The following is a 27,252-nucleotide window of genomic DNA, read 5'->3' on the forward strand; positions in this document are numbered from 1 at the left end:
TGCCCTCATGGTTACAATTTACATAACTGTAGCACAACATCAAAGCAGGAACTTGACATTGCTATAATGTGTGCCATTTTATCACATGTGTAGGTTTGCAATCAAGATACAGAGCTAGTCCATCCATAAACATCTACTCACTGCCAACCCTATGTAGTCATCCCTCCTCCCACTATTCCTCTTCCCCCAAAGCTACCGGTCTGTCCTTCAGCCTTGTAGTTTTGTCTTTGGGACAATATTCTACCAGTGGAGTCATACAGTCTTTTGAGAGTGGCTTTTTTTTACTCAGCATAATTCTTTGGGATGCATCCAAGTCATTATGTATCAATTGTTCATCAACTGTTATTGCCGGTGAGTATTCCATGGCTGTTGTACTACTTCTGCTTAACCTGTCAGCTCTCCAGGGACATTTGGGTTGTTTACAGTTTGGGGTTATTACAAATAAAGCTGCAACGAGCATTTGTGTACTACCCGTTTTTTTGTAAACGTGTTTTCGCTTCTCCAGAAATAATGCCTGGGAGTGGAATTGCTGGGTTGTATGGTGAGTGTGTGTTTTGTTTTTGTTTTTAAAGAAATTAACAGAATCCTTTCCGGAGTGGCTGTGCCATTTTGCATTCACACCAGCTATGCATGAGAGTTCCAGTTTCTCTTCATCATCACCAGCATTTGATAGTGTCATTTTTTGTTTTACTTGTTTTAATGTCATTGTGTTCTCGAACTGTGTCTCCCTTATCACAGGTAGTGAACATTTTTGCATGTGTATATTCATTGTTTGTATATTTTCACTGATGCAATGTCTCTTCATAACTTTTGTCCATTTTCTTTTCTTTCCCTTGGCAATCATGTGTTTATTACTACTCCGAAATTTCAACATCCATCTCATTAAGCTTGTCTGTGAAACACTGATCTATGAGGGGGGGTTAGTGTGGGGAAGGAAGGTTACCACCTCCTTCTTCCATGTCTGCAGAGAAAGCTCTTTTTGGATGAGAATCCCCTGTTTAGATCTGAGCATAAGCTCATTGATTGTTAGTCTTAGCAGTAAGTTAGTAAAAGAAGAAGAAGAAGAAGAAGAAGAACTCATCTTTTTTAAAAAGATTTATTTATTTATTTTGAGAGCACCTACATGTGCGTTGGCACACGTGTGGGCGGAGGGGCAGAGGGGGAGGGAGAGAATCTCAAACTGACTTCCCCCTGAGCTTAGAGTCTCAACTCGGGGCTCCATTGCAGGACCCTGAGCTCATGACCTGAGCCAAAACTAAAAGTTGAGGCTTAACTGACTGAGCCACCCAGGGGCCCCCAGAAGAAGTCATTTTTAAATGACTTTACTGTCTGTACCATAGTCACATTTAAGTTGGCAGAACTGCCTCCGGACAGACAAGGCAGAGACCTGTCATGCAAGGGAAAGTAAACGAAGGTTTTTTAAAGCTTGCGGAGAGAAAAGTGTCACGGTCATACAAAGATGGCTGCAGGAGTCTCAGAGGATGGTGCCAGGGCGCGCGTGCAGGCAGGAGTGCTGCAATGGTAGTTGGTGGACGTGTGTTGCCCCGAGGCCACTGCTGTTTCTCAAGGGCAATCTCATGTGCCTGGAAGCAGGTCACTTGAAACCCAGATGTACATGGAGTGGGGTAAAACTTGCACAGGATAAATTCTACAAGTTCCCTGGGCAGGTTCTACAAATCTCTTCTGTGACAAATGGTAGCAAAGTTATGATTCTGCGAAGGGAATCCCATAAATGGACACCAGGGGAATGTTTCCAACCTGTGAAATTCCTAGCCCAAATCAGTAAAGAGCCATCCATACCTTGGCAAGTAACCCCTAGAAGTCTCGTTGTCTCATATCTAGCTCTGTGATGTCCAGTCCGGGGAAGGTTGTCATGTTCAATGGGATTTACACACCTGTTGGTTATCTTTTTGTTTTTTTTTTAAAGATTTTATTTATTTATTTGACAGACAGATCACAAGTAGGCATAGAGGCAGGCAGAGAGAGAAGGGAGGAAGCAGGCTCCCCGCTGAGCGGAAAGCCCGATGCGGGGCTCGATCCCAGGACGCTGGGATCATGACCTGAGCCGAAGGCAGCGGCTTTAACCCACTGAGCCACCCAGGCACCCCACACCTGTTGGTTATCTTAACAGCTTCATCCAAAGTAGCAAAGGAAGTCTGCAGCGAGGCTGCTCCCACTGCTTGGGCATTATTCCTCTTTAATTCAGAGGCATGGTCCCCACCTCTGGCTAAACCAGTCAGTTTGGAACTGTCAGTTCCTTCACGGTGAATCACCTGCGGCATTATCCTTGTGGGAACTTCACTCAGCCTCCACTTATATTGTGGATAACTGTGGGCGCCCAAGCCCCTCGGACTGTGAACGTGGCCTCGGCAAGTAAGGGCAGCTTCTCTCTTTACATTTTGATCTCTGCCCTCTTCTTGAGGGTCTGGTGAAATCAGGGTGTTAAGGCATCACATTGTCTCTCTGGGAGGTTTTGACCTGTCTTGCTCCATTTAATCGAGACTTTCAGATGGAATGTGCCACCTGCGAAGGAGAGGTCTCCCCTGGGACTTTGCCCACTTTCTGAAGGTGACTGTTTGGCTCAGGTCTCCTGCAGCCGTCTCAGCCACAGTGCCTTCCTCCAGGAGGAGACTGCTTGTCGTGCCCATTCTCTAATGGGTGTGTGTGTGTGTTCAGTTTTGATGTAAATGCTCATGTTTTGTTAAGTTTGAGACCAACTTCTGTTTACTTGCAGACTCATGGGTAGTCTACTTTTGAATTCAACTGAAATAAAAGCTAACATTTATTGCACACATACTTTGCATTGGGCTCTGTTCTAAGTGACTTACAGGTTGTAGCTCTCTTGATATATATATATATATATATATATACACACACACACATACACACACACACACACACACACACACACACATATATATATATATATATATATATATGACTAAGAGAGGGCAGCAAGAGAGAGGGAACACAAGCAGGGGGAGTGGGAGAGGGAGAAGCAGGCTTTTCTGAGCAGGGACCCTGATGCAGGGCTCGATCCCAGAACCCTGGGATCATGACCTGAGCTGAAGGCAGACACTTAATGACTGAGCCACCCAGGCGCCCCGCCCCCTTGATACATGTTGTTTTCATAAACATCACTCTACGATGTTGTTCTATATATGAACCGTCCTTATTATTTAGTTTGCAAATCTAATTATCAGCATAAAGAAACAGGTTCAGCAATCCAAAATTGCCTAGATTCGAACTGGCTAAGTTTTATTTGCGTTTTGGTTGACTGAAATAAATCCAAGCTATTGGTATCATGAGCCTGCTTGAATCATGGGAGCCACTATTCAAGGGAAACAACATTGCTCACATTTTTAAAAGTTACATAGTACACACGTTTGTATTTGTTTTAAGTAAATACCCGACAGTATTCAATTCAATACATTCTATAGAAGAGATCTCCCAAACTTTAGTCTCGCCCCTAAAATAAAGGCCCTCCTTAATCTCCTGACTTTGACCTTGGTGATTGCATGCCTCACTCTTTAACCTTTGGACACTATGCTTGATGCTTTTCCGTAAAATAACTGTATTTCTTTCTCTGTTCCACCACTCTGGTCTTATGCCATCTTGAGGAAGCTCTGGGACACCGGCATCAGGTTAGGCTGGGCGGGCGGAGCTCTATGTGGCTTGCCTACTCTCTCTCTTCCCGATATCAGGCCCCACCAATTCAAATCTAGGTCTCATCCCTTAATGGGAGGCTGTGCGCAAGTTACCACTTGACTCTGTTTCTTGTATAAATGGGGTGGTGAGTCCCCTTCTCACAGGGTTGTCGTGAGATTTACTGATTATATACATACACACACCACACACACAGTCCATCACTGCGTAATACTCAAATAGTAGCTAAATAACTCTGGAAATAAGGCAGCTTTCTGCATTTCCCCCACCTTGGTCTCTGCTCTCAGGTTGTGATGTCCTGTCCTCTGCCCCAGCCTCCCTCTCCTATTAGTCAGTAAAGGGGACTCAGACAGAGTGCTCCCCTCCCCTAGTAGCAGAGAATATCTCATTGGCTGCCATCACCATGGCAACTCACTGTCTCCTCCCTCCACCCCACTCCCTTTCCAGAGCAGCAGATTGTGGAGTTCCAGACTTCTCAGCACTGGGAGGGAGGAGGAAAGAGAAGCTGGGGAAGGGGGGAGAGGCTCCCTTGGCTGCAAAGCGGCCCCATGGTTCAGGTTCACTTGGATTCCTGATACCGGTCTGGCAGGCAGTGTGACCTCTACTCTCTCTGCACATTCAGGCAACCATTTCGATATCCCTAGGCATTCCTGATTGCCTTTGAATTGGGCGAGCTTGGGACCAGAGGGTCCTGGTTTTGTGGCATGTGGCATACATGATAAGTATGTTATTCCTGCAGAAGAAGGGTTTTCGTCCCATTGCCTTTGCCATGTTGCTGGGGGTTACATGACAGGACCAGTGAGAGTGAGCTTGGTGGACTCCAAAGGCTGTCAGGTGTCATTCATGATTCTGGTCATCCCCTCTCCCCACCCTGTGGGGTTGCCCAGAGCTGGGCAACTAATGGGTGCTTTCCTTTCCTGGTGAGGGGGGTGGGAGTTGGAGATAGAAGTCCACATGGGGCCCCTGGAGAAGAGCACAGGGCACCGGGCAGGGAGCGGCCAACCAGTGGTTCCCAGCTGTGGGGTGCGTGCCAAGGCCCGAGAACCTGCTTCCTCCCCGACATGAGACGCTTGCAGAGTAGGTACACAGCATGGCTTCTGCACGCACACGGGGGGATGAGCAGATGCTCTTTGGTGCTCTTGCAATTCAAAATTGATTTAAGAGCATGGGCTGAACGAAGGTGACTTTTGTCTGTTCTTAGCAGGGCGGTGGAGGTAGAAGATAAGGGTCAATGACATTGACTGTGGTAGAACAGACCCTCCCCTGGAAGGCTGAGGGGAGGACATCCTGACACCCACTACCATGTGGATGAGCCTTGAGGACATGATGCTAAGTGACACAAGCCAGAAAGAAAAGGACAAATACTGTAGGAGCCCAATTACATGAAGTAATACATGAGGTAATGAATTTGCTAGAATAGGCACATTCAGTAGAATAAAAAAGTAGATTAGAGGTCACCAGGAGCAGGGGGGGGGAGGGGAGTCAGTGTTTAATGGGGACAGAGTTTCAGTTCGGGAAGATGAAAGTGTTCTGGAGCTGGAGGGTGCTGATGGCTGCACAACATCGTGGATGTGCTCAATGCCATCGACGTGTATGCAGAGAAATGGTTAAAATGGTTCAGTTTTGTGTCATGTGCCTTTTACCACAGTAAAAGAAATCCACCCCCCTCAACAAAGGAGGTGAAGGTGAGGCAGGGTGCTGGAGCACGGCCATGGGAGTACGGGGATGGGAGAAGACATTCAGCGAGGCTTTGAACAGAGAGGCATTCTAGAGAAGGGGTCTTTTTCCACAGGATGCCTGGCCCTGCTACTTCCAGTGGGCCAGCAGGCTGAGGAGGTGACATCAGGGGCTCCCTGTCCTCATTTCTTGAGGGAACTAGGGAAGGCACCATGGATGACCCCTCCTCTCCCCTCAGGGGTCCATCTGTTTTAGGAGTCACCAGGGTAGTGATGCTCCTCAGCGGCAGTCATGGTCTTCTTCCCTATGGAAGGCCCAGGGGGAGGGGGGAGTTGGGTGGACTGTGAGGACCCACCAGTGCTAGTCATGTTGCCACAGAAGAGGCGTGGCCAACATCACAGCCAGGTGGCAAGAGGGAAACCCTGCTCTCCTGGGGCCCATGTGCCACGCCCTCACGAGCTCCCAGGCCTGGGGTGTCTGCAGCCCCCTTTCTTGCCTTCTGAGTCACCGCTCAAACCCACCAGCCCTTCTGACAGAGCTGGAAACAGGCACCAAGCCCTCCGGAAGCTATTTTTAGGGTTCATCTGTTCTTTCTGATTTCTCCTCTAGATTCCATATTTTCCCACCCCCAGATCTGAAAGAGCTAAAGATTCTGGACATCATTCATCATTCCCCCCTCCAGGTGCTCTCCCTCGCTGGACAGCTCAGCTTGCAAGCTGGGCCTTCACCCCCACCTTCCTGTACCACTCCCTCCTTCTCTTCTGGATCCCCACCCTCACCCTGCCCCCCCACCCCGGCTCTGGCTCCGTAGGCAGCATGGAAAGCAGGCTATTTGTCTGACATCATCTTCCACTCCCTGGCCTGCTAAGAGTTACTCACTCAGGCAATCCCTGCTCCGCCAGAGACTGTCCAATTGCCAAGCAACCCACTGTCGGCCAATCACCGAGCTCAGAGGTGATGTCATGGCGAGAGCGAGCAGTGGTGCTGATGTGGAGAGAAGCCCAGGGTACCACTAATTGAGGGAGTGAGGAAGGGAGCAGCTCGCTTCGAACGGGATTGCAGGTAAGTAGGAATGAAATACAAATTATTTGAGGCTTTTCAGACAAAAGAAAAAATTAGCAGCGGCAGAGAGGAGAAGTGAGAAATCTGGCACCATTGTGCTGCCTTTGGTTTCACTCCATCAATTCAACTTTGTCAAATCCTGGGGGAAATGGGGTGATGTGCAAAGAATGGGTCTACCCCAGGGGTAAGGGGATGGCTAGAGGCAGTCCTTCTATTTCAGAGTTCAGGAGAGAGAGGGCGGATGGGAATTGCCAGGGTTTCTTTTGGGTTGGATGTCCATGGTGAGTTTTTTTCCTGCATAAAAATGTTCTGTTGCACAGGCAGAATGGTTTTGTTGAGTCTGTCTTCCCCTGAGCTGGCTCTGATGCCCAGACCCGCTTCAAGCTAGCAGCTGCTCTGGGTTTTACATTTCCTTTCTCAGCCACAGTTTTTCTTGGCTCCCTTTCCCCGTGTGTTTCATCCTTTTCTTTCTCCTCTATCTGCACTGGGTTACTTTTTGCTCCTGTATTCTAAGGATACAATGAGATCACCACCTCTTCCTCGCCCCGCCCCGCCCTGAGGTCAACCTGCTCCTACCTGGGCAGGGCCAGCGGGCTGTCAGGCAGCAAACTGCGGGAACCCACAACTGCCACGCCCTGGTCCCCGCTAGTGGCCGAGCCGGCCCCTCCTTGCTTAGCCCACTGCCCTCGCCAGGAGTTTAGGCATTGCTCTCTTCTCATCCAGGGGACCAGGACCAGGGATTTGCTGTCCAGTGGCCAGCTCCGTCCCCACGTGGCATGCTGTCTTTGTCTCATTCCTCCCAGGAAGATACAGTTAGGTGTGGAGGAGTCCCATTGTCCTGAAAAAAAAAAAAAATCAAACAAAAACAGGTCCCCAGAACCCCTTGGGAGGGAGTTCAGAAATATTGAGGCAGCCCAGGTCCGAACCCTCTGGGCAGGGATACCTTCGTGTCTCAAGACCAAGAGAACACATTGGGAAGGGACGTCCAGTGGTGGACTACTGGAGTTCTGCCGGGTGGGTGGCAGGTTGAGAGGGAATGTGGGAGAATCTGTCTCTACTGAGGCTGAGGCCCCCTCTAGGGGGAGGAAACCTCTCCCACAGGCAGAGAGTCAGGGTGCCAGGGGGAATGAGATCATCCACCAGATGAGGAGATAATCATAGTGCTGGAGCGAGAGGTGAGGAGGCAGAGGGGCAATGTCTGATTAGCAGCTCCACTGAATGAAGCTAGAGCCTCCAGAGACCCTGCCTTGTCCTCTAGGGCCAGCCAGCACTCACTCCTCAGCTTGTCCCAAGCCCCCACCTTGCTGCTAGGAAATGTGCTTGCACCCTCCTTAAAGTCCACTTACCACCATCACCGGAGCACCTGTCAGCAGGTCCCTGTCCTGGGATCACCAGCTCCACCCAGGCCACTCCTGGAATTGGACAAGGATCTGGATTGGACAAGGATCTTTAATTGCTAGATGGATCCACCAAGAGCATTGTAGAGAGTGAGCTCCCCACCACTGAGGGCATTCAAGCAGATGTTAGTTGACCATCCACAGGGTGGCTATAGAGATTTCTGCCTTGTGTTGGGGACTGGATCTAGGTTAGTGTTTTTCAAACTGCCGACTGAGATCCAATAGTGTATCGTGAAGTCTGATTTGTGGGTGGTAACTGGTATTTTTTTTTCAAATAAAATGGGATAAATGAGAGTGGAAAAAAGTCAAAACATATTCCATATAATAGAGTAAATGTTTTCAATCATGATTTCTTAATTATGTATTTTCAGTTATGTAAATATTTATAAATATAAACAATATTTATATTTATAAACATATTTTAGAAATATTACTATAGTTACAAATAAATAAGCATATATTTACATATTTATGTTTATAGTTCAGTTATGTGTACATTTCTGTGTATGTAGTTGTATCAGCGACTATAGGTATGTGTGTCTGTCAGCGTTACGACAGGTATATCCCGGGTCATGATACAAAATGCAGTTCTTTGTTGTTGGTCCCAGTAAGAAAAAAACATAAGCTCAGTGACCCTTATGACCTTTTCTAAGACTGTAAGCCCATGGATAACTCTTAACAGACTATGAATTCTTTTAAAAAATTTTTAATTTTGGTAAAATACACATGACATGAAATTTACCATTTTAACCATTTTATGGTATACAGTCCAGTGGTGTTAACTGTATTCACATTGTTGGGCAACCATCAACACCATCCAGCCCCAGAACTTTTTTCATCTCTCCAAACTGAAACTCTGTCCCTGTTGAACACTAACTCTCCATTCCTTCTCCCCCCACCCCAGCCCCTGGCAACCCTCATTCTATTTTCAGTCTCTATGAATTTGATTACTCTAGGTATCTTATGGAATCATATAGCCTTTGTGTTTTTATGACTGGCTTCTTTCACTTGGTATAGCGTCCTCAAGATTCATCCATATCATAGACTATGAACTTCTTGCAAGGAGAACTGTCTTGCTCAAACACATCCCAATGACCGCGTACCAAATAGGTGTCCAAAATCCAAGTACTGTGTTAAGTGGAAAACTGTGTTTCTGTAGGCGGATAGTCCATTCTAAAGAGTATATCAAAAATTGAGAAGTCTGGTTTAATATCGTTCTTCCTGAGCAGAGTGTTGAACAGACATACTATTGGCCAGTGGGGTGGTGGGAGTGTCTTGCAATTTTTTTTGCTTAACATTTAGATTTCACTTTGGCTCAATAAAAGAAATCCCAGGCTGCCTTCTCTCATCCAACTAGGCCACTTAAACCACATTTGCCTGATGGGACGTAAGTGTGCTGACAGATACGACTTCAAGTAGAGCAATAAAGATTGATAAACTGAAAAAAAAAAAGATTGATAAACTGAGATCTGGAGAGTAAGGTGTGACAGGAAAGGAGGCAGAGGAGGAAGGTAAGAGGAAGGTAAATCGAGAAGGACAGTGTCTGCATTAAACCAACCATACAGAAAGAACGGGAAAATTCAGATCTTTTTGTACTGTTGATTTTAAATAATTGGATGTTTTCAAAATCAATATCATAATCCAAGAAAGGCTTAATTTTTCCTGAAATCTTAAGATCCTTTCTCCAGACCCCCTTGATCTCTTTATATTATTTCTCACTTAACTGGAGACTATCATTTGGAGGCACAGAATTCCCAGAGATTTTGAAATCATAGGTAGGTAGAAATGAGCCATTTATTTGGGGAGGGGGATAGAAATTTGGGAGAAAACTATAAAACATTCAAAATGTAATTTTTTATATTGCTCTATAGAGAACCAAACTCTATTTCCATCCTTCCCCCTTTTTTTTGGCGTGGCTAATAAACACTCATCATGTATAATTTAATTTGCTTACTAAGTTAGAATTTGCTCTATTTAGAGATGTGACAGTCTGGAAAAAGGTTATTTTTTTTTCTGTTGTTTTTTTTGGAGGAAGAGTATGGACAAAAAAAATCTCTTCTGATATTTTAAAAAGCATTTTGCAGGTTTTTACATCTTTAGTTCCACTAGGAAGACAGGAAAATACACAGATACAGGTCCACTACCCTGCTTCCCCATACACACCTACACATCCCCCTTCCTCCCCTATGCTCACTGGTCTTTTCTATCCATTCAAACTGATGGTTGCCGTGTGTCCATGCCCTTAGGGTCCTTCTTTCAGAGGTAGGTTGTTGGAGGCAAGAGGACAGAACAGATGGGGAAGGGTGGAGCTCTGGGATGATTGGCCTAATTTATGGCGGAGAACAGGCAACCCGGGAGTTCAGAGAACCAATCAGGGAATGTGAATCCAGAGAAGGGAGCTGAGAGCAGATTATAGGGTGAGAGAGGGGGTGGGGCAGGGTGTAGAGTTCCAGGGGATCCTTTGGGGGTCAATGCCCAGGTAGAAAGCAAGGTTGAAACTGAGAATGAGGAAGCAGGTGGATAGATTCCATTAGCTAAGAGCACTAACACAACTTACCTGACTGTTGATCCTGGGACAGACGTATCTGTCTTCATCACTTGCCACCGAACAGATATGTAAGGACTGAGTAAATATTCCATGAACCCTGCTTGAAGAATGTATTACCCCAGAAGTAGTCTAGTTAACCAAAACTTTTTATCAAATTAAAGAACTTGGGTACAAAACAGATATGGTATTGATAATGGTGAAAGAAAGAAAATACTAGAATTTAGATGGTTTGTCTAATTATTTTTCTTGTCTAATTATTTTCTTTATTAGTGAGGGAGCTTGGGGGAGGGGCAGAGGAAGAGGGAGAGAGAGAATCTTCAGGAGGCTCTCACAACCCCCAGATCACAACCTGAGCCAAAATCAAGAGTCAGATGCTGAACCTGAGCCACCTGCATGCCCCGAGTCTTTGTCTAATATAATCAACATATTTATAGAGCTGAATGCAAATGTCAAATATGTGAACGCTAAGGAATATGTCTATTAAATTTATCATCGTATTACTTCCAAGCACCTCCCTAATCTGATATGTATAGTAGATTCTCAGTAAATATGTGTTGAACAAGTAATTTAAGAAAGAAATTAATAATAGCAATCCAGAATTGAAAATACAGATCACTGTGACAAAATCAGAAGGTTTGTAGTGAAAAGAAATAGACGTATGCAAAAGCTCTCATCTTTCACAAAGAAAACCATTAGATACTGTTTTCTTCTTAATATAATAAAATATAGATATAAGTGATTTTTAACTTGGAGATTAAAACAAGATGTAAAACTTACCAAGCACTGGGGAAGAATGAAAGAATAAAGAAAACAAGAATAATATTGTAAAAGATGAGAACATCTCTTGATTGTAGCTAAATGTGGATTGGAAACCTGGCTCTGCCCCTCCTACTTAATATTGGGAAAGGCACTGACCCTCTTGGGCCCTCTGTCTCTTCATCTGAAAAGGGTGGGAAATGAAGATGCCAGAGATCACCATGGCTCCTCCCATCTATGGGCAGAGAGCTTGACCTGTGGAAATGCCTACAAATCTATTGCTTGTTCTCTGCTGATGTGAAAATGATTTAATTTATTACACTTGGTAGGGCGTGTGTATGCTTTTGAACAGGACTTTCTGAGGCAATGCCTGTTGTAGGAGAGAACTCAGTGGTGAAAACTTTAAGCCCTGGGTCTGCCCATGCTTGGGGCGGGCAAGGCTTTGTGCACCCTTCATCCACATGCCCTAGGCAGTCATCCATCCTACTTATATTTACACTTGGTCTTGGATATGAGGAAGTACCAGGGAACCTTGAAGACATTCGCTCAAATCCCATCTATATCATTTTCTGCTTTCTGCTTGTAAGACTTTGGGCAAATCAAGTCACTTGCCTGAATTGATCGTCAGTAAAATGGGTATAATAGAACCTATTTTATAGGATTTGGAGAGAATGCAATGATAAAATATATATGCCCAGTTTACAACTATCTAGAAATCATGGACATTAGGAAGAAAAAGAAAAGCTAGAAGGAAATGCCAACAGCAAAAAGTAGCGAGATGACAGGGATTTCTTTTCTGAAATAGGATATTAATATGTTTGTAATTAAAACATTACATATAAAATGTATATACGCACATACATGCACTTGAAAGTGCCTGGTAAACTGAAAAGCACTCCAAAATATTGCTACTGTTGTGACTAGGACTCTGATTACAGGGCTTGTTCCATACTCCAATGCTCCCAAGTACTCTGAGTCCAGCATCTCCCACGGTACCAGGGTCGCAATGCCTTGCCCTCCATCCAGCAACCCTGCATGGAAGTCCGTGCCCTGGAATTTTGCTTCCAATATGTTGATTCTTCCGTATGTATTAAATGGAAAATATGAGCGGCCCAGAAAGTGCCATCACTGTAGATTTTTTGGGGCTGTCATTTTTCTAGACTTAATTTTCCTTCTTTGGCTGGCCTCCCAACATAGCTGTTACAACGAGGAGGGGCTCCCTAGACTCTGCGCTTGCCAACAGGTGACTCCTCTTTATTTCCTAGAAATACACTGAAGCTGCATTCCTGAGCCTGTTAGATACTGTCTGGAAGTTGCTTCTGACCCCGGCTCCCACCATCTCTTCTTCCTGAAGCCCTTAGAAGCAATCCCTGCGGGGGTGGTGATTGGACAATGCTAGCTCCCCGAAGCCAGCCAATCACACGCTGTTGCGCTTTGCCCCGTTGCCTTCTGTGGGTCTCACTGGTCCGGTCTTGGCCTGTGCTCTACTAGCTGCTCCTTCTCCCTTTATAACATGGTCTGTGTTACTGCTGGAGAATTGCCGTGGACCGGCAGGGCATCTGCAAAACTTTCCGAGGCTCCAAATTCTCACCCTGGGGACCTGTTTCACATTTTCATTGCCCCAAAACCCTGTGGTCATTTTAGGACCCAGCTGAGGGCTTGGCACAGAATTATATATTCAATAAGTATTGTGGAAAGAATCACATTCATGAAAAAATAATTTATATCCCTTTTTTTAAAACTCAGATAAGATGTAAAGCTTTCAGTCAAAGTCCTTTGATCGGCACAAAATAACCAGGGTTACTGTGCCGAGATAGGATTCCATGACATTTAGGTCACATGTACAGCTGATTTCAGGCACATACATAACTTCAACAGGACTAGCAATTGGCACAGACCTAAAAAGCCACCTCCCTGTACTGAACATGTTTAGACATCCCAGATCAGAGCTCACTGTCTCCATGCTCCGATTCGATGCCAGAGTCCTTCTATCATCTCCAGACACCCTCACCAGGGACCACTCTAGTCAAACCACTGGCATGTGCATTAGCTTTTTACCCTTCAAAAATAGTCCGCATAGGATCTGGCATATCCTGAAAGCCTTGTATGGGCATTCCTTGCAGTGACAAATAAAACACAGTCTTACTTGGGGGGCTGTCAAAGGAGCCTCAGGGGGATCAGGCATGCACCTAGTAAATGGTCATGATGCTAGAGCATCAGAGAACTTGGTGTGCATCTCTATGGGCTCCTGGGCATCAACCACATTACAGAACACCTGGGATCATGGGGCACCATTTCTGGTCATGTAAAAAGTCCTTTAAATCCCCATCTTTTCATGCTGCTCGGGTGGCCCCCACATGGGTTTTCCCCACATGTCCTGGTGTGTGGGAGGAGGGAAGGGATCAAGAGGAAGGGTAAGGGTGCTGGAATTCAAAGGTTTGGACCCTGGTCCCATCTCAGGGCCACCTCAGGATCTCTGATCCCCAGGGAGGAGTGTATTGGCACTTTGGAACGGACAGTTGTTGGTTGTGTGGGATGGATATGTGCCGTTCAGTGTTTAGTTTATCCAGCTGTTGCCCACTGAAGGCGTGGAGCACCTCAGTCTAGTGACTATCAAAGAGTCCCACGTTTATTCCTGGGAGTGAGGCTGACCTAGTTGGGAACCTCTGGCTAGTGGCCAGAAATTCACTCCACTCCACTGCTGATATTCTGACGTTCAAGGGGAAAACGGGGGGCTCTGACCACTTCGCTTTAGACATCTTTCCCCCGACCATGCCGCACGAGATCCCCCTTCAGTCAACAGCCTGAATTTCCAGACCTTCTCTCTCAGCCACCCTGTCTGCCAATCCAAACATACTCATTCTGTGTCTCGTGTTTTTATGGCCTGGGTCTCTTCTCGTTTGGGTTATGGCTAACCAACTACTTCTACCAATTATGTTAATGGTTCCATCTATCAATAAAAATGTGTGATCACTTTCTTTTTATACATAGACTTAGATGCTGGAGCTGGAGTGAATGTATAGATTGGCTTGCAGGAAAATGGTACTGGCTGGGATGCAAACAGTCGAGGGCTTGTTCTAGGTGGGTCCTCGTCACTTTGTGCCTAGTCCTGGCTTCCAAACTTCCTCTCCTTAGCTTTTCCCAAGGCTGATGCTGTCAGAAGAATCTTTTTGCTTGAGTAGCAACTAATGGCAGAAATGGCTTTAGAATGAACACCCCAGGTCTGCCTTTCCCACTTGCAGGCTTTTGTGTCATTAAACTCACTCTGCTGAGCTTCAAGTTCCTTCTTACAAATAACCTCAGAGAACAAATTGAAATAATGCTTGTGAATTTTCTGGTACCAAGCAGGTATTCATGATGTGGTAGCTGTTCCTTTGGCCATTATCATCAGCATCACTGTGTCCTCTCTCCTCCCTTAGTCCAAAGATGTCAGCGCCTTCCTACTGAAGAATATAAAGAGCAAATGCTTTCCCTAGTCTGCTGGTTCCTCATCTTCTTATTGCTGGTCTACCAGTTGGTCCCAATGAGCCTTGCATGCAGCCCACTGGGCCTTCTCTGTTTCCCATTAAATCCAATCCACATGCTCACACACTGTCAAGTTCCAAAGCCATGGCAGGGATAGAGGCACCTGCAGAATCTGATTTGCAGAATAAGTCCAGCGCACCCTGACCTTTGTCATCTGAAATTTTGGTCCTCCCACCACCTGCTGTGCTGGACCAATAACTGTCAGCACAGGAGCTGGGATGCCCAGGGAGGCCCTGCCTCTTGACCAGCAGCCTGCACCCATCAAAAGTGCTGGGGAGGGGCGCCTGGGTGGCTCAGTGGGTTAAAGCCTCTGCCTTCGGCTCGGGTCATGATCTCAGGGTCCTGGGATCGAGCCCCGCATCGGGCTCTCTGCTCAGCGGGGAGCCTGCTTCCCTCTCTCTCTCTCTGCCTCTCTGCCTACTTGTGATCTCTGTCTGTCAAATAAATAAATAAAATCTTAAAAAAAAAAAAGAAAAGTGCTGGGGAGTGAACACTGGGTAAGAGTCAGGAGGCCACTGTCATGGGCTCTGCTTCTGTGGCTGTTGGCTGATCTTTGATCTTTGCTATGGCTGGATATAGTCATTGTCCTGGTTTTCCCTAGGGACGTATCTTTTGGGGGGACACCATTCAACCAACTTCACTGAGTGGCCCTGGAAATGTCACTTACCTTCTCTAAGCCTCAATTTCCACATCTATAAAATGGGAACAACAATCCTTACATCAGAAGGTTATCCTGAAAGTGAAAATGAAAGCATTTGTCGCATAGTAGATGCTCTATAGATACACATTTTGATCATGTAGACTCTAGCCCTGTGAAGCAGAGAGCTCTCAGTTACAAATCCCCTGACTCTACATGCCTCTGCCCATCTCTAGAGTGTCTCCTCTTCCTGGCCCTGGTCGTCCTTCTCAGCCTCTCTGACTTAGGTTCTTTACCTGGTTGCTCATGCTCCTTCAACTCCTAGCACAATATCTTCCATACAGGTGTAGAAAGCACCTATTCGTGTTTTTAGTTAAAACATATCTTCAGTTCAGGGGTGCCTGGGTGGCTCAGTGGGTTAAAGCCTCTGCCTTTGGCTCAGGTCATGATCTCGGGTCCTGGGATGGAGCCCCACATCGGGCTCTTTGCTCAGCGGGGAGCCTGCTTCCTCCTCTCTCTCTGCCTGCTTCTCTGCCTACTTATGATCTCTGTCTGTCAAATAAATAAATAAGAAGTCTTGGGGAAAAAAAAACGACGACGACATATCTTCAGTTCAGACTGGCATTTCCTGAGTCCCCAGGACCATGGAGGAAGTAGCATCCAGTCCCTCCCCTGGCCACAAAGGAAGAACCTACAAGTAAGAAGACTTGAATCAAAGAACCAGCTCTTCCACTAAGTAGCTGTGTGACCTTAGCTAAGGGGCTTAACTTCTCTGAGCCCCAGGTTCTTCCTTTGAAAGTGAAGCTTCTGATGTCTGTCTTGTCAGCCCAGCTTCACATGAAGATTAATTGGGATCATGTAGGTGACAGGAGTCATAATCTGTGCTCTATGAATAGAGGGCCTTAACTGTCCTGCCCAGGTCTGGCTGAAGGGCATGGTCCCTCATTCCAGATACCTACTCCTGCAGAAGAAGTCCAGCTCAGTCCCCTTTCTTTCTTAGAGTATCCTTCTCTACCTCGCTTCACTGACTTGGACCTCCAGCTTTAGATCCATTACCTAGGTTAAGTCTGATGCCATGCCCTCTCCTGCAAGGGCCCTCTGGCCCAGCCAGTCACCTCGTTAATCAACTTGGTTATGAGCCAAAATTGTGTGGAATGGAGCCTCGTGACCAGGGATGTCGCATCTAGGCCCTGTTCAGGAGCCCACTGGTACTGTCAGGATCAGCTTGGCTCAGAGGAAAGAGGCCCATTGTGCTGTGGCCAGCCGGGTGGGGCCTGGTAAAGAACACAAAGGCTGCAGGGAAGAGCACTTCAAGGTCAGTTGACCTGGCTTTAAATTTCTGCTTTTATACCTCTCTAACCTCATGACCCTGAGTAAGCCACATAAACCCTCTTGGCCTCTGTTTCCTCATCTGCAAATGGAGATTACAGTCCTTAATTGCCGAGCTGGTGAGGACCAGGGCAGGGACTCTGAAGCAGGGATGTGGGTGGTGGCTACCCTGATGGAAAAGGCAGAGAAAGGGAAATTCACATTCATTAAGTACCTCTTTTTTGCTGGATGCTGTACTATGCTTTTCTCATTTCCATTGTGCAATTTGGTGCAGAATTAAGATGGAGAAAGTAAATTGGACATGTGAGTGACAGCTAGTAAGTGAGATCAAGTCTGAGTTTGACTCTGCATTGGTCTGGTCCTAAAGCCGAGGGCCCCCCCCATCCCCGCTCCCGTGGCTCCCCAACTCATCTGCTGCTTATCCATAGCTAGTACAGACCCCAGTTGCCAGAGGCAAAACACCTCATTAAGGAAGGAAAGGGGCTCTACATCAGTCTCAGAGTCCTTCCCCTTGTGAGCTGCAGGCAGTGAAGCTGTTGGCTCACGCCAACCTCTGCTGGCATGGTGACCACTGAGGGTGATTGCATTAGTCAGCATTCTCCAGAGAAACAGAACCAATAGGATGCATACAGAAAGAGATTTATTATGATGGATTAGCTCATGTGGTTAGGGAGGCTGAGAAATCCCACAATCAGTCACCTGCAAGCTGGAGACCCAGGAGAGCTGGTGGCGTAATTCCAGTCCAAGTCTGAAGGCCAGAGAACCAGAGCTCTCGTGTCCGAGGGCAGGAGAAGATGGATGTCCATCTCAAGCAGAGAGAGTGAATTCATTCTTTCTCTACCTTTTTTTCTTTTAAGGCCCTCAACAGATTGGGTGAGGCCCACCCACACTGGGGACAGTCATCTTTTCTCAGCCTATCCACTCAAATGTTAACCTGTCCAGGAGACACCCTCACAGACACATTCAGAAATAATGCTCATCAGTTATCTGGGCATCCCTTAGTCCAGTCAAGTTGACTCAAAAATTAACCACCACAGTGACCAAAGATCAAGTGGTCCCCATGATGACTGTTTACCACTGGCTATTCCTCAGTTCACTGGCTAGCAGCCTTCAGTGGGGCCCTGTCACCTACTATTTCATCTCTCCCTCCTCCTTCACACTCTCTGGTCCAGCATCAACCACAGACACAGAGCTTTCTCATGCCCCACCCCCACCTTGCTTGTGTTCCTTCCTTGGCACAATGCCCTCCCTGCTTAATTTCAATCATCATTTAAGACTCAGTTCAGGTACTGCTAACACCAGGACCCCCACCTTGCTCCCCAGGGTCTCCCAGGTGCTGAGTATGAAGCCCCAACTCTGTGCTCCCACAATGATCCTGCATGCTGATTTCCATCTCTGCACCAACCACATTATGATGACATTATTCTATAACAATGTTTTTTTTTTTTTCTCTCATAGTCCAGGGTTATGTTAAATGGGGTCAAGGAGTGCTTAAGACAAGAGGTTCTTGGTGGGTAGTGAGTGAGGGGCCATCTGGAGTAGTATTTTGACATCCTCTGTCCAATTCCTTCTGATCTCATATCAGAACAGGCTGGGCAGGGAGGTCTGAGGGTGGGAATAGGGAGAAATTCAGGACACAGAGTTATTTTTTGAAAACCTCCCAAGTGATTCTGAATTAGGATTTGTCTCTCACCCTAGCCTTTGTTTTGGGCCAGCCATTAAGCTTCACAGAGAGATAAATGAACACCTCTTAACACATACAGTTTTGGGAAATCTGTGTCTGATACTCAGGGAGACTTGAGACTAGAAAGCCAATTATGAAACTATCATTAGTACATGGAAACTGAACTTGATTGTGGTGATGTTGAAGAGAGGGTCTGGGTTTGGGAAAGGGAGAGTGGGTGTGTAGAGTTCCTGGTGGTGGGAGCAGACCAGGTGCCTTCTGGGATTCCCTCCCCAATTTTATAAAGAAATTCCTTATGCAAATAACATGTCAGTGGTAGAATACTCTCTTTCTCAGATTTGTGACGGCATCCTGAGCTGGTGACAGACCTACTTTGGACTTTGAGCCAGATTCAGCCCTCACTGTCCAGAAAACATGACCCTCGCTGGTAGGTACAAAAACTCTTTCTGTGATGGGGCACCACAGCATAGGGTATTTCTGTACACACATATATGTACTTACATAGGCACAAAGAAGGATAAAAGACTGACAGGAAGTAAACCTAAGGGTTAAAGGAAGTTATCTCTAGAATATAGGTGGGATCACCATTGAGCTTTTCCTCCTTTTACTCATCTGTGTGTGTTTTTAAGAAGTTTTTACAATGCACATATATTATTTTGCACTTAATTATGTTTTCAATTTGTAAAAGAGAATGAGGAGGAGAGTGCTTAAGCACTACATTGGGTTTAGCTGAGAACAGAGAGAGCCTGAACATAGTGGAGCTTAAAACAAGGGGCATTGGCCCTAGGGTGGTGGGGGTACAGGCAAGAGCACATGCCAGGGCCAGGGCAAGGGTGGGCTGGACTTCACTGTATCAGCTCTAACCTGTGACCTCCTGGTTTTTAAATCCTCTTCTGACACAAAGAGGCTAGGCAGTGGTGGGGCTACTCCTTCAGCCCTCATGGACACCAGCACGTTTGGCTTTGACCACTGCACAGGGAAGGTCAGAGAAGACTCACATCCTGACCTCGCCTCTCAGTGAGGGGCAAGACTAGAGTGATGATGGTGAGATTCTTTACCTTTCAGAGAAGCACTGCTGAGTACCTTGAGTAATATGGAGAGTGGATTTCCTGTATCTTGGAGCAGAGTAAATGAACTATTCTGGCAAATGTGAGGAAAGAGAGAACTAGGTCCAGGGTGCCAGGCGGGGGCAAAGGCACTAGTGCTTGTGGTCTTTACCTGAAGGCATTTTGCATTCAGTACTAAGAAGGGAAACAATGCACTGAGGAGAAGATGGGATCATCTGGGTGCTCTGGAAGGCTCAGGTTCTGATAAGATGGACCGAAGAGGACATCATCACACACGAAAATCCCAAACCAGGCTTCTCAGGGCAAAGGGGGCTGAAGCCTCAGCCAAGGGGTGGGTCTGGATGGTTTAGATACCTCTGTGGAGCCTGGTCACCCCTGGGTGCTCGAGTGTGCAGAGTCACAAGAAGGCTGACTTCCGAGTCTAGGAGGGGGTCACCATGTTGTCCTACTGGTGTTTCTGCAGCCTACAAAGAGAAGATGAAGGAGCTTCCACTGGTGTCCTTGTTCTGCTCCTGTTTTCTGGCTGATCCCCTGAATAAATCATCCTATAAATATGAAGGTAAGTGAGGGCCACCGTTGAGAGAGTAACTTGTGGAGGGTTCTTGGGCTCGTATCCATGAGTACCACACTCCTGTCCCAATTTCATGAAACTCTCCTTCCCATGTCACATTCTCTTTCCCAGAGCCAGTAAAACCACCACAGCTTATTCTGAGGGTCTAAACACCACGAAAGGGCAGGTGTGGGGCTGCTGCTGGGGGATTAGACAGCAGGTGAAAATCTGAATCAGACCCTCTGCAGAGCGATCTTGATCTTAGCTTTTCTTCATTCATTTAACAAATGGATGCTGTGGAGGATGCAGAAGTGAAGCAGACAGAGATTCTACTTTTGGAGAACACCTAGAATAGAAGACAAGATGCAGTGTGGATCACTAGATTCCACGGTTGACAGGCCTCCTCTGGGAATGGTGGAGAATGTTCTGAGAGTCCAGAAGTGGAGAGAGGGCTTCTACCCGCAGTCACCCAATGAGGGTAACCATGCTGACCGGGACCTGTGACAGGGTTCCAGGACACTGGCAAGGAACACTGAATGGCCATGCTCTGATCAGGGAGGGGCGGGGAACAGGACACCTCTTAATTTTCCAGGGATTAAAAGGAAGGGACAGATTTGTTCTGGAAATGAGAGATGAGAGTGCTTGGGTTACCTGAGATTGTTCTTTCTGTCTAGGCTGGTGTGGGAGACAGTGTAGGAGGAAAGATCAAAGCCAGCGGAAAGACAGTGCTGACTGGAGAGAAAGAAGAGAGCAGGGTAGGAGGGAGCAGGGGAGAGGTGGCAACAGGCTGAGCCATCAGACTGGTAGTGGGACAAGGAGTGGGGTGGTGGGTGGTGGGCAAATACATCACTGTTGGCCACCACTGAAGACAATCTGAGCAAGAGCTCAAGTGTGGGAGAAGCCTTGTGGCAAAAGCAAAAGCAAAAGCATTTGCTACAGCCATTATTAGAAGCTACAAATCCTGGGGCACCTACTCTTGGAGCCTGAGCCCTTGCTGTGGCTACCAATTCCTTGAGCCCCATTGGAGCCCACTGACTATTAGGTACCAGGTTCAGGGCCAACCCAGAACCCTGGTCATTGATTTGCTTTGGGGACCCCAGACCTCCCATATATGTATGCACGTGTGCATGCTTTTGGAGGGCCAATCTAGTCTACAGAGAGTGAGCAGTACCTTTCCTGCTCTCTTCAGCAGATACAGTGGACCTGAACTGGTGTGTAATTTCTGACATGGAAGTCATTGAACTGAATAAATGTACCTCGGGCCAATCCTTTGAAGTCATCCTGAAGCCACCCTCCTTCGATGGGGTTCCCGAGTTCAATGCCTCCTTACCCAGGCGGCGAGATCCATCACTGGAAGAGATCCAGAAGAAACTAGAAGCAGCTGAGGAACGAAGGAAGGTAAGTGCTATCCTTTCTTTCTTCCAACTCAGCATGACAGGAGGGAGCTGGACAAGATAAGAGGTGGCTCTGAGCTGGGGTCAGGTCACCACCAACCTACAAATACTTAGGTATCACCTCCCATATACAGGGAAGATAATGAGGAACTATTGAGGGAAACAAAGAAGTAAAGGTCCCTGGTCACTAGGAGCTTACAGCTTGGTTAGAGGGGTAGGGCATTGCATGACATATGTCCACGAGGTGCACACTAACAGGAGGAAGACACTGACAAACACTAAAGATTTCTATAAAGGCTAGACAATCAAGGAAAGGGCTCCTTAACTGGGGAAGGTGAAGGTCATAGTGTGGTATTAGTCTATCCCTTTGTGTGCCCTCTGTGTTTCCTAGTGATTCTTATGGCCCAGCTCCGGTGCCATCTTTATGTAAGCTTTCCATCTTTGAAGCAGAAAGTAATCTTCTCACTTGGATTTAATGGCATTTCCTTTCTACCTTTTAAGGCATGTGCTGCTTACGCCTTTAAGGAGTACCTTTAAGGTCTTTATGCCTTTAAAGTCTACCTTTAAGGCGTATGCTAGTCTGGAATATATATATATATATATATATATATATATATATATATATATATAACACCTCTATGAGACTTTTTTCTTTCCCAAGTTGCTAGGATAGTTCTTGGCACATGGTATAGAGTCACCTAATATTTGTGAATCAATGAAGGAAGGAGGGAATGAATGAAGGCAATGAGGAAAAAAACCACCACCACAACAAAAACTGAGGGAATGGTGGGAGAATCCAGAAACTGTCCTTGTTTCTTGCCAATGGGCCAGGGACCAGGCTCAGGGAGGTATGTGTTCTGGGTGTAGAGCTCTTAAGTTTTGGTGGTGAAAACACACCGTGGCATGTTCACTTTCAAGGGTCTCTTTCTCCCTTTGTGCTGCCTTAGTACCAGGAAGCTGAGCTCCTGAAGCACCTGGCAGAGAAACGAGAACACGAGCGAGAGGTGATCCAAAAAGCCATTGAGGAAAACAACAACTTCATCAAGATGGCTAAGGAAAAACTGGCTCAGAAGATGGAATCGAATAAGGAGAACCGGGAGGCCCACCTTGCTGCCATGTTGGAACGGCTGCAAGAGAAGGTAAGTGTTCTTGGTGAGAGCGGAGACTCCTGGAACACTCTCTTCCTTCCAAGGCAAGTATAAAGGACCTGCGTATTATTTCAGGTAGCAAACAGCCTCAGGTAGGAAAGGGGGTATTTCTGTTAGGCTGGATCTTTACAGAGTTTCAAGGGATGTTTTGGGAAGTCATAGGCAAGAAATTTGAGCTGAGCTTTGGAATTCCTTGGGGGATATTATGCGCAGTTACACAATTGAAATTTCTCATTGTCTTAGGGAGATTAGACCTCTTATCTCTAGAGAAAGCCTGCCTAATGCAAGAGAGTAAGGACGAACAAGCCGTTGTACATTCCTGGCTTCATCCTTGAATGGACTGATTCAATTTAATGAAAGATGATGACTTGGGCTCTTGGCTCTAAGCCAAGGACATGATAAGCTGAGTTGACCATTGAGCAGGAAACATGATTCTCTCCAAACCTCTTGATTTGGACTGAGTGAGTCACGGTTCTTTCCAATATTCTGCCCTTTGTCAATAAACCTAATGGTGTCACCTACATAAGAGAAACGTGAGAGACTGGGATTGGTCCCACGTGTCAGCAGAATAACAGCCCGTTCTGCTGAGAACACGTTGGCCTCATTTCCTGAGTCTCAAGGCTGCCCCAGTTTCTCTTGCAGCTCCTGGGAGAGCTCCAGCTCTGTGTTTTATTTCCAGGAGCCGCCTGCTGCGCGGTGACTCCCGGGACCCGATCGGTGGCCTCGTCCCATGGTGAGCAGCGTGGTCCCCACTCCTTCCTGCCCATCCACCTAAAGTCTCAGGCACTTGGCAACAGCTGCTAGAAAGATTGGTTTCTTTACAGGGGATCTGAATGTTGGATAGACTTTGCAGCTAGCCAGCATGTGGCAGCCCTTCCACTCTCACACTCTGCCCTAATAGGGGCAGTAAGGTCTCCACCAAGTATCAGATGGGAGGGAAGTGATCTGGGTCTCATTTCAGTCTTCCCCAATTGTTGATGGATGGCTAGGAACAAACTCTTGCAATAAAAAAGAAAAAATCTGGGATTGTCATAAAGTGGGGGATGGGCACTCAGGACAAACCCAGAAGAAATACTAGAGGCTAGAGCCACGATATGGTATTTTTAAAAATGGCAAAAACACTTTTACGTCTTCCTACTCCCATCCTAACAACAAATCCATGAGATAAGCAGAACAATGTTATCCTTATTTAATTGATGGGAAAACTATATCAGAGAAGGTCGAATAACTTGGCCAGGGTCACACATCTCCTAAGCAGTGCAGTTGGGACTAGAACCCCCAATTCTCTGGCTGTGTAGTCCAGGGCACTCTTTCAAACAATGATCCCATTAGCCTTTTGCCAGAGAGGGGACAATCAGAGACCAAGGAAAGCCCAGAAAGCTCACCTGAATGGACGTTGATTCCAAGGCGAAGAGTTTGGGAAACACCCCCTGCCCCGCCCCGTCTGGAGTAATAGCTGTGGAGGTGGAGTAAGACTCAAAGAAGCAAGATGTTAGAGTCAGAATCTGAGTGGAGCATCACTCCTTGGGGACTGTGACCCTCGGGCACTGAGGAAGGTGGGAGGTGTGGTAACAGACAGGTGTGTGGCTTCTGCCTGCTCCAAGTCAATGCTTTCTGTGTCAGTATCTGCATGGGTCACTGACCATCCACATCAGATTCACCGGGTATAGAGTTTAAAACTACAGATCCTTGGGAGCCTACTGATCTACCATCAGTGGCTCTCTAGGGATGGTTCCTGAGGACCCAGCAGTTTAAACAATTCCCTAGGTCATGCTGATAATGCATAGCAAGGTTTAGAACCATTATCCTAGACACACCACTACCCACACTCTCCCCAGGGCCATGGAAAGTTCTAGGGTCTTCTTGGGGATGGATTCATAGTTTTTGATCTATTCTGCGCTCCTGGGCTGCCTCAGTGGGCCTACTCCAAGCTGACTTTTGATATCTGGATATGATGCTATCTGGGTGATTGCCAGGGTCTGGCAGAGACCATATTTATCGAGCACCTGCCATGTGCAAAGTACCATAGGAGGAACTGGGAAATACAAAGAAAAAGGCATGCTCCCTGCCTCCAAGAAAGTCACCATCCAATAGAGGACCCAGACAGATGCACAATGAGCAGTGACATAAGGCAGACCATAATGTACCCTAGAGGGGAAAGCTAAAATCACAGAATTCTAGAGGTGAAAAGAACTTCTGGTTTAGGGCCCTGTCTTTGAAAACCACAGAGCCAAGGTCTGACTGATGAAGTGATTGGTCAAGGTCACACAGCTGATGGGTCTTTGAGGTCAGATCCCATCTTTTGGCTTGATTATGCTGTCCGGCGAAGACGGTTCTCATACACCACTTATGAGAGAGTCCACTTTTTGGAGTTGGGTGACATTTCCAAAAATTCCCCAGTCATTTTATATTTAAGAGCCCTCATCTTTCACCAAGGGGCTGAAGAAAACAACTGAGGGGATGGACAGAAGTGAAAGCAGCGGTCATGTTGCAAGTGTGTGTAGGGGACATTCGTAATGAGGCCTGTCTGTTCCACCTGCTCCTCCGGCGTAGCTACACTGAGCTGCTCCTTACAATAAGTCAAGCAATGCACTCAGTGCAAGCCCAGGAGGGCCAGGTGAAGGAGGGGGAGGCTGGTGGGGTCGGAGGCTGCTGCGAGGTGGGTCCCCCAGGGGAGGTTGGCCCCAGTCAATGAGCTCCCTGGGGCTGCACCAGTCGGCTCACTCACCTGCCTCCTACCAGTCTTACCTGCGACCTTCTGCCCCTTCTCAGGACATCTTTGCAGACCTTCCTCATCACTTCCTGCAGCTGCAATTCTTTACTTTGGGTTCTCTTGCCCCTCGGCTTCCCTTTTATCCCCGGGGAAGCCTGTGTGACCTGCCCTTTTCGCTCCCTTCCTTCTCAGGACAAGCACGCAGAGGAGGTGCGGAAAAACAAGGAGCTGAAGGAAGAGGCCTCCAGGTAAAGCCCAGAGGCCAAAGAAGTTTCCAGAACAGCCGGACAGCTCCAGCAGCTCCGCAGTTCCCGAGGCAGCCTCGTCCGCCGTCGGCTGCTCTCCCAGCACTGGGGTTTGGGGGGAGGGGGGTGGCCAGGGGTGTTTCCTCTGCTTTTGGTGTTTGTACATGTAAAGAATTGACCAGTGAAGCCATCCTATTTGTTTCCGGGGAACAATGATGGGGTGAGAGAGGGGAGAGAAGGAGAGAATTTGGGAAAGGAGGTAGAGAAGGACTCATGGACATTGCAACCCTGCCCACCGCAGACTCAGGTCAAGTCCTTGGCTTTTCTTCACAGTGAACGTCCAGGCACCGTGTCGAGGAAGCTACAAACGGGGCTGTAGAAGTACCAAGTGAAGGGTGGGGTCCTGGGTGACGGTGTGGCTGCAGGGCATGGAAGGAGAAGCCCAGGGAGAGGGTGGGGGGCCCGGAGGTTTGCTTCCGCCCTGCAACAGGTGGGATGAGGTCTGAGTGTGTGTGTATTAACCATCATCTTTTGATCATCATGACCAATGAAATATTTACTCCAGGTCTCCTGCTCTTTATTTTCTGAATTTGTCCTTTGAGTGTTGGACAGAATATTCTTGAATTTGGTTTCTACCCCCAGGGTGGCTGATGTCCCTTTTTTTCCTTAGTTGGACCATCAGAGCATCTGAGAGGTGCTGGGTGAGGCGGGTTAAACATGCCAGCCTTTGGCATAATGGAAAAGTTTGCTTTTGCTTTTCTTCTTCTTCATTTTTTTAACCCCCCTTTGTGGGTTGTCCATTATTGGATTGAGTTCACTGAATTGATGAGGAAAGAAATTCCAGCTTGCCTTCTGTGGATTGACATTCCAATGGTCCTCAACACACACAGTAAGAAGGTTCCCCTTTCTTTGGGAGTGTGGGATTCTAGGTGGTCATAAAAGTGAGCGAGGAAATAAAATGTTTGTTAATGGAATGCAGAGGGACCATTTCAGACCCACCTTACCCAAAACACTAAACCATGACTGGGAAAGGAGTTTCCCTCTTCTTCCTTGCAAACAGGGCCACAGCCTGCAAGAGCAGGGGCCTCCCCCGAGCCCACACTCTGTGTGGCTTTGGACAGCTTTATAAATAGACCTTTTGGTAAATCCCCGCCCCCCAACCCACCAGTGGTACCGCATTTGGCGTCTTCATTTTAGGAGGGGATAACAGGAGGCTCACTGATGATGACGAGGAGCCGAGGAAGAAGAAGATAATGGCAGTTAACACCTAAGTAGCACTTACTAGATGCCTGGCAGTTTTCTGGGTATATATCTATGTCTATCTCTACATCTATCACTTAATCCTCACAACAACATTACCCAGTAGTACTCTTATCCCATTTTGCAGACTAGGAAACTGAGGTATACAAAGGTTAAGTAACTTGATCAGGGCCATGCAGACAATATATAGGTGAATTGGGACTTGAATTCTGGCCATTTGCTCCTAGAGCCCAAGCCCTTGGCCACTGTACTCTGCTGTTTCTCAACACTTCCAAACTAGAATATAAGTTCCAGGAGAGTATTTCTCAAAGTGCCAGTTGTGGCTCATTAGACTGTGAAATCAACTTAGTGGGTGTCACCTAACCTTATTATTATTATTTTTTTTAATGGAATAGACTAGGAAACAAAACATCAAAGTGACTGCAGGAAACAATGGAGATAACTGTTTTGCAGAAGTTGTGTTTCAATTTTACATTTGCATATGTGTGTTCTAGGTCACAGTATAAGATGCATTTCTTTCTGGGAGTTGCAATTCAAGCTCCTTGAAAGTCACTGCTCTCCAGTGAATCTGGAGACCAGACTTATAGCCCCAGG

At 46.9% G+C, this 27,252-nt stretch overlaps 1 protein-coding gene across 1 annotated transcript; it reads left to right on the top strand.

Moving 5' to 3' along the window:
- The first annotated feature begins 19,813 nt into the window (after window positions 1-19,813).
- On the top strand, window positions 19,814-25,961 carry STMN4 (stathmin 4). The gene is made up of 4 exons (XM_080796659.1): window positions 19,814-19,907; window positions 21,088-21,296; window positions 22,240-22,431; window positions 25,346-25,961. Exons 1-4 carry the CDS (start codon window positions 19,826-19,828, stop codon window positions 25,403-25,405), a joined length of 543 nt encoding a protein of 180 aa, XP_080652785.1. The 5' UTR covers window positions 19,814-19,825; the 3' UTR covers window positions 25,406-25,961.
- Window positions 25,962-27,252: the final 1,291 nt, after the last annotated feature.

This window comes from Martes martes, assembly GCF_963455335.1.
Source record: "Martes martes genome assembly, chromosome: 2".
In the NCBI taxonomy this organism is placed as follows: Eukaryota; Metazoa; Chordata; class Mammalia; order Carnivora; family Mustelidae; genus Martes; species Martes martes.

Excerpts from the sequence above, each read along its gene's own strand:
- STMN4 (XM_080796659.1), top strand. The coding sequence starts at position 19,826 with ATGAAGGAGCTTCCACTGGTGTCCTTGTTCTGCTCCTGTTTTCTGGCT. Across the intron at positions 21,297-22,239 it reads CAGCTGAGGAACGAAGGAAG|TACCAGGAAGCTGAGCTCCT; the intron begins GTAAGTGCTATC and ends GTGCTGCCTTAG. Across the intron at positions 22,432-25,345 it reads TGGAACGGCTGCAAGAGAAG|GACAAGCACGCAGAGGAGGT; the intron begins GTAAGTGTTCTT and ends CTTCCTTCTCAG.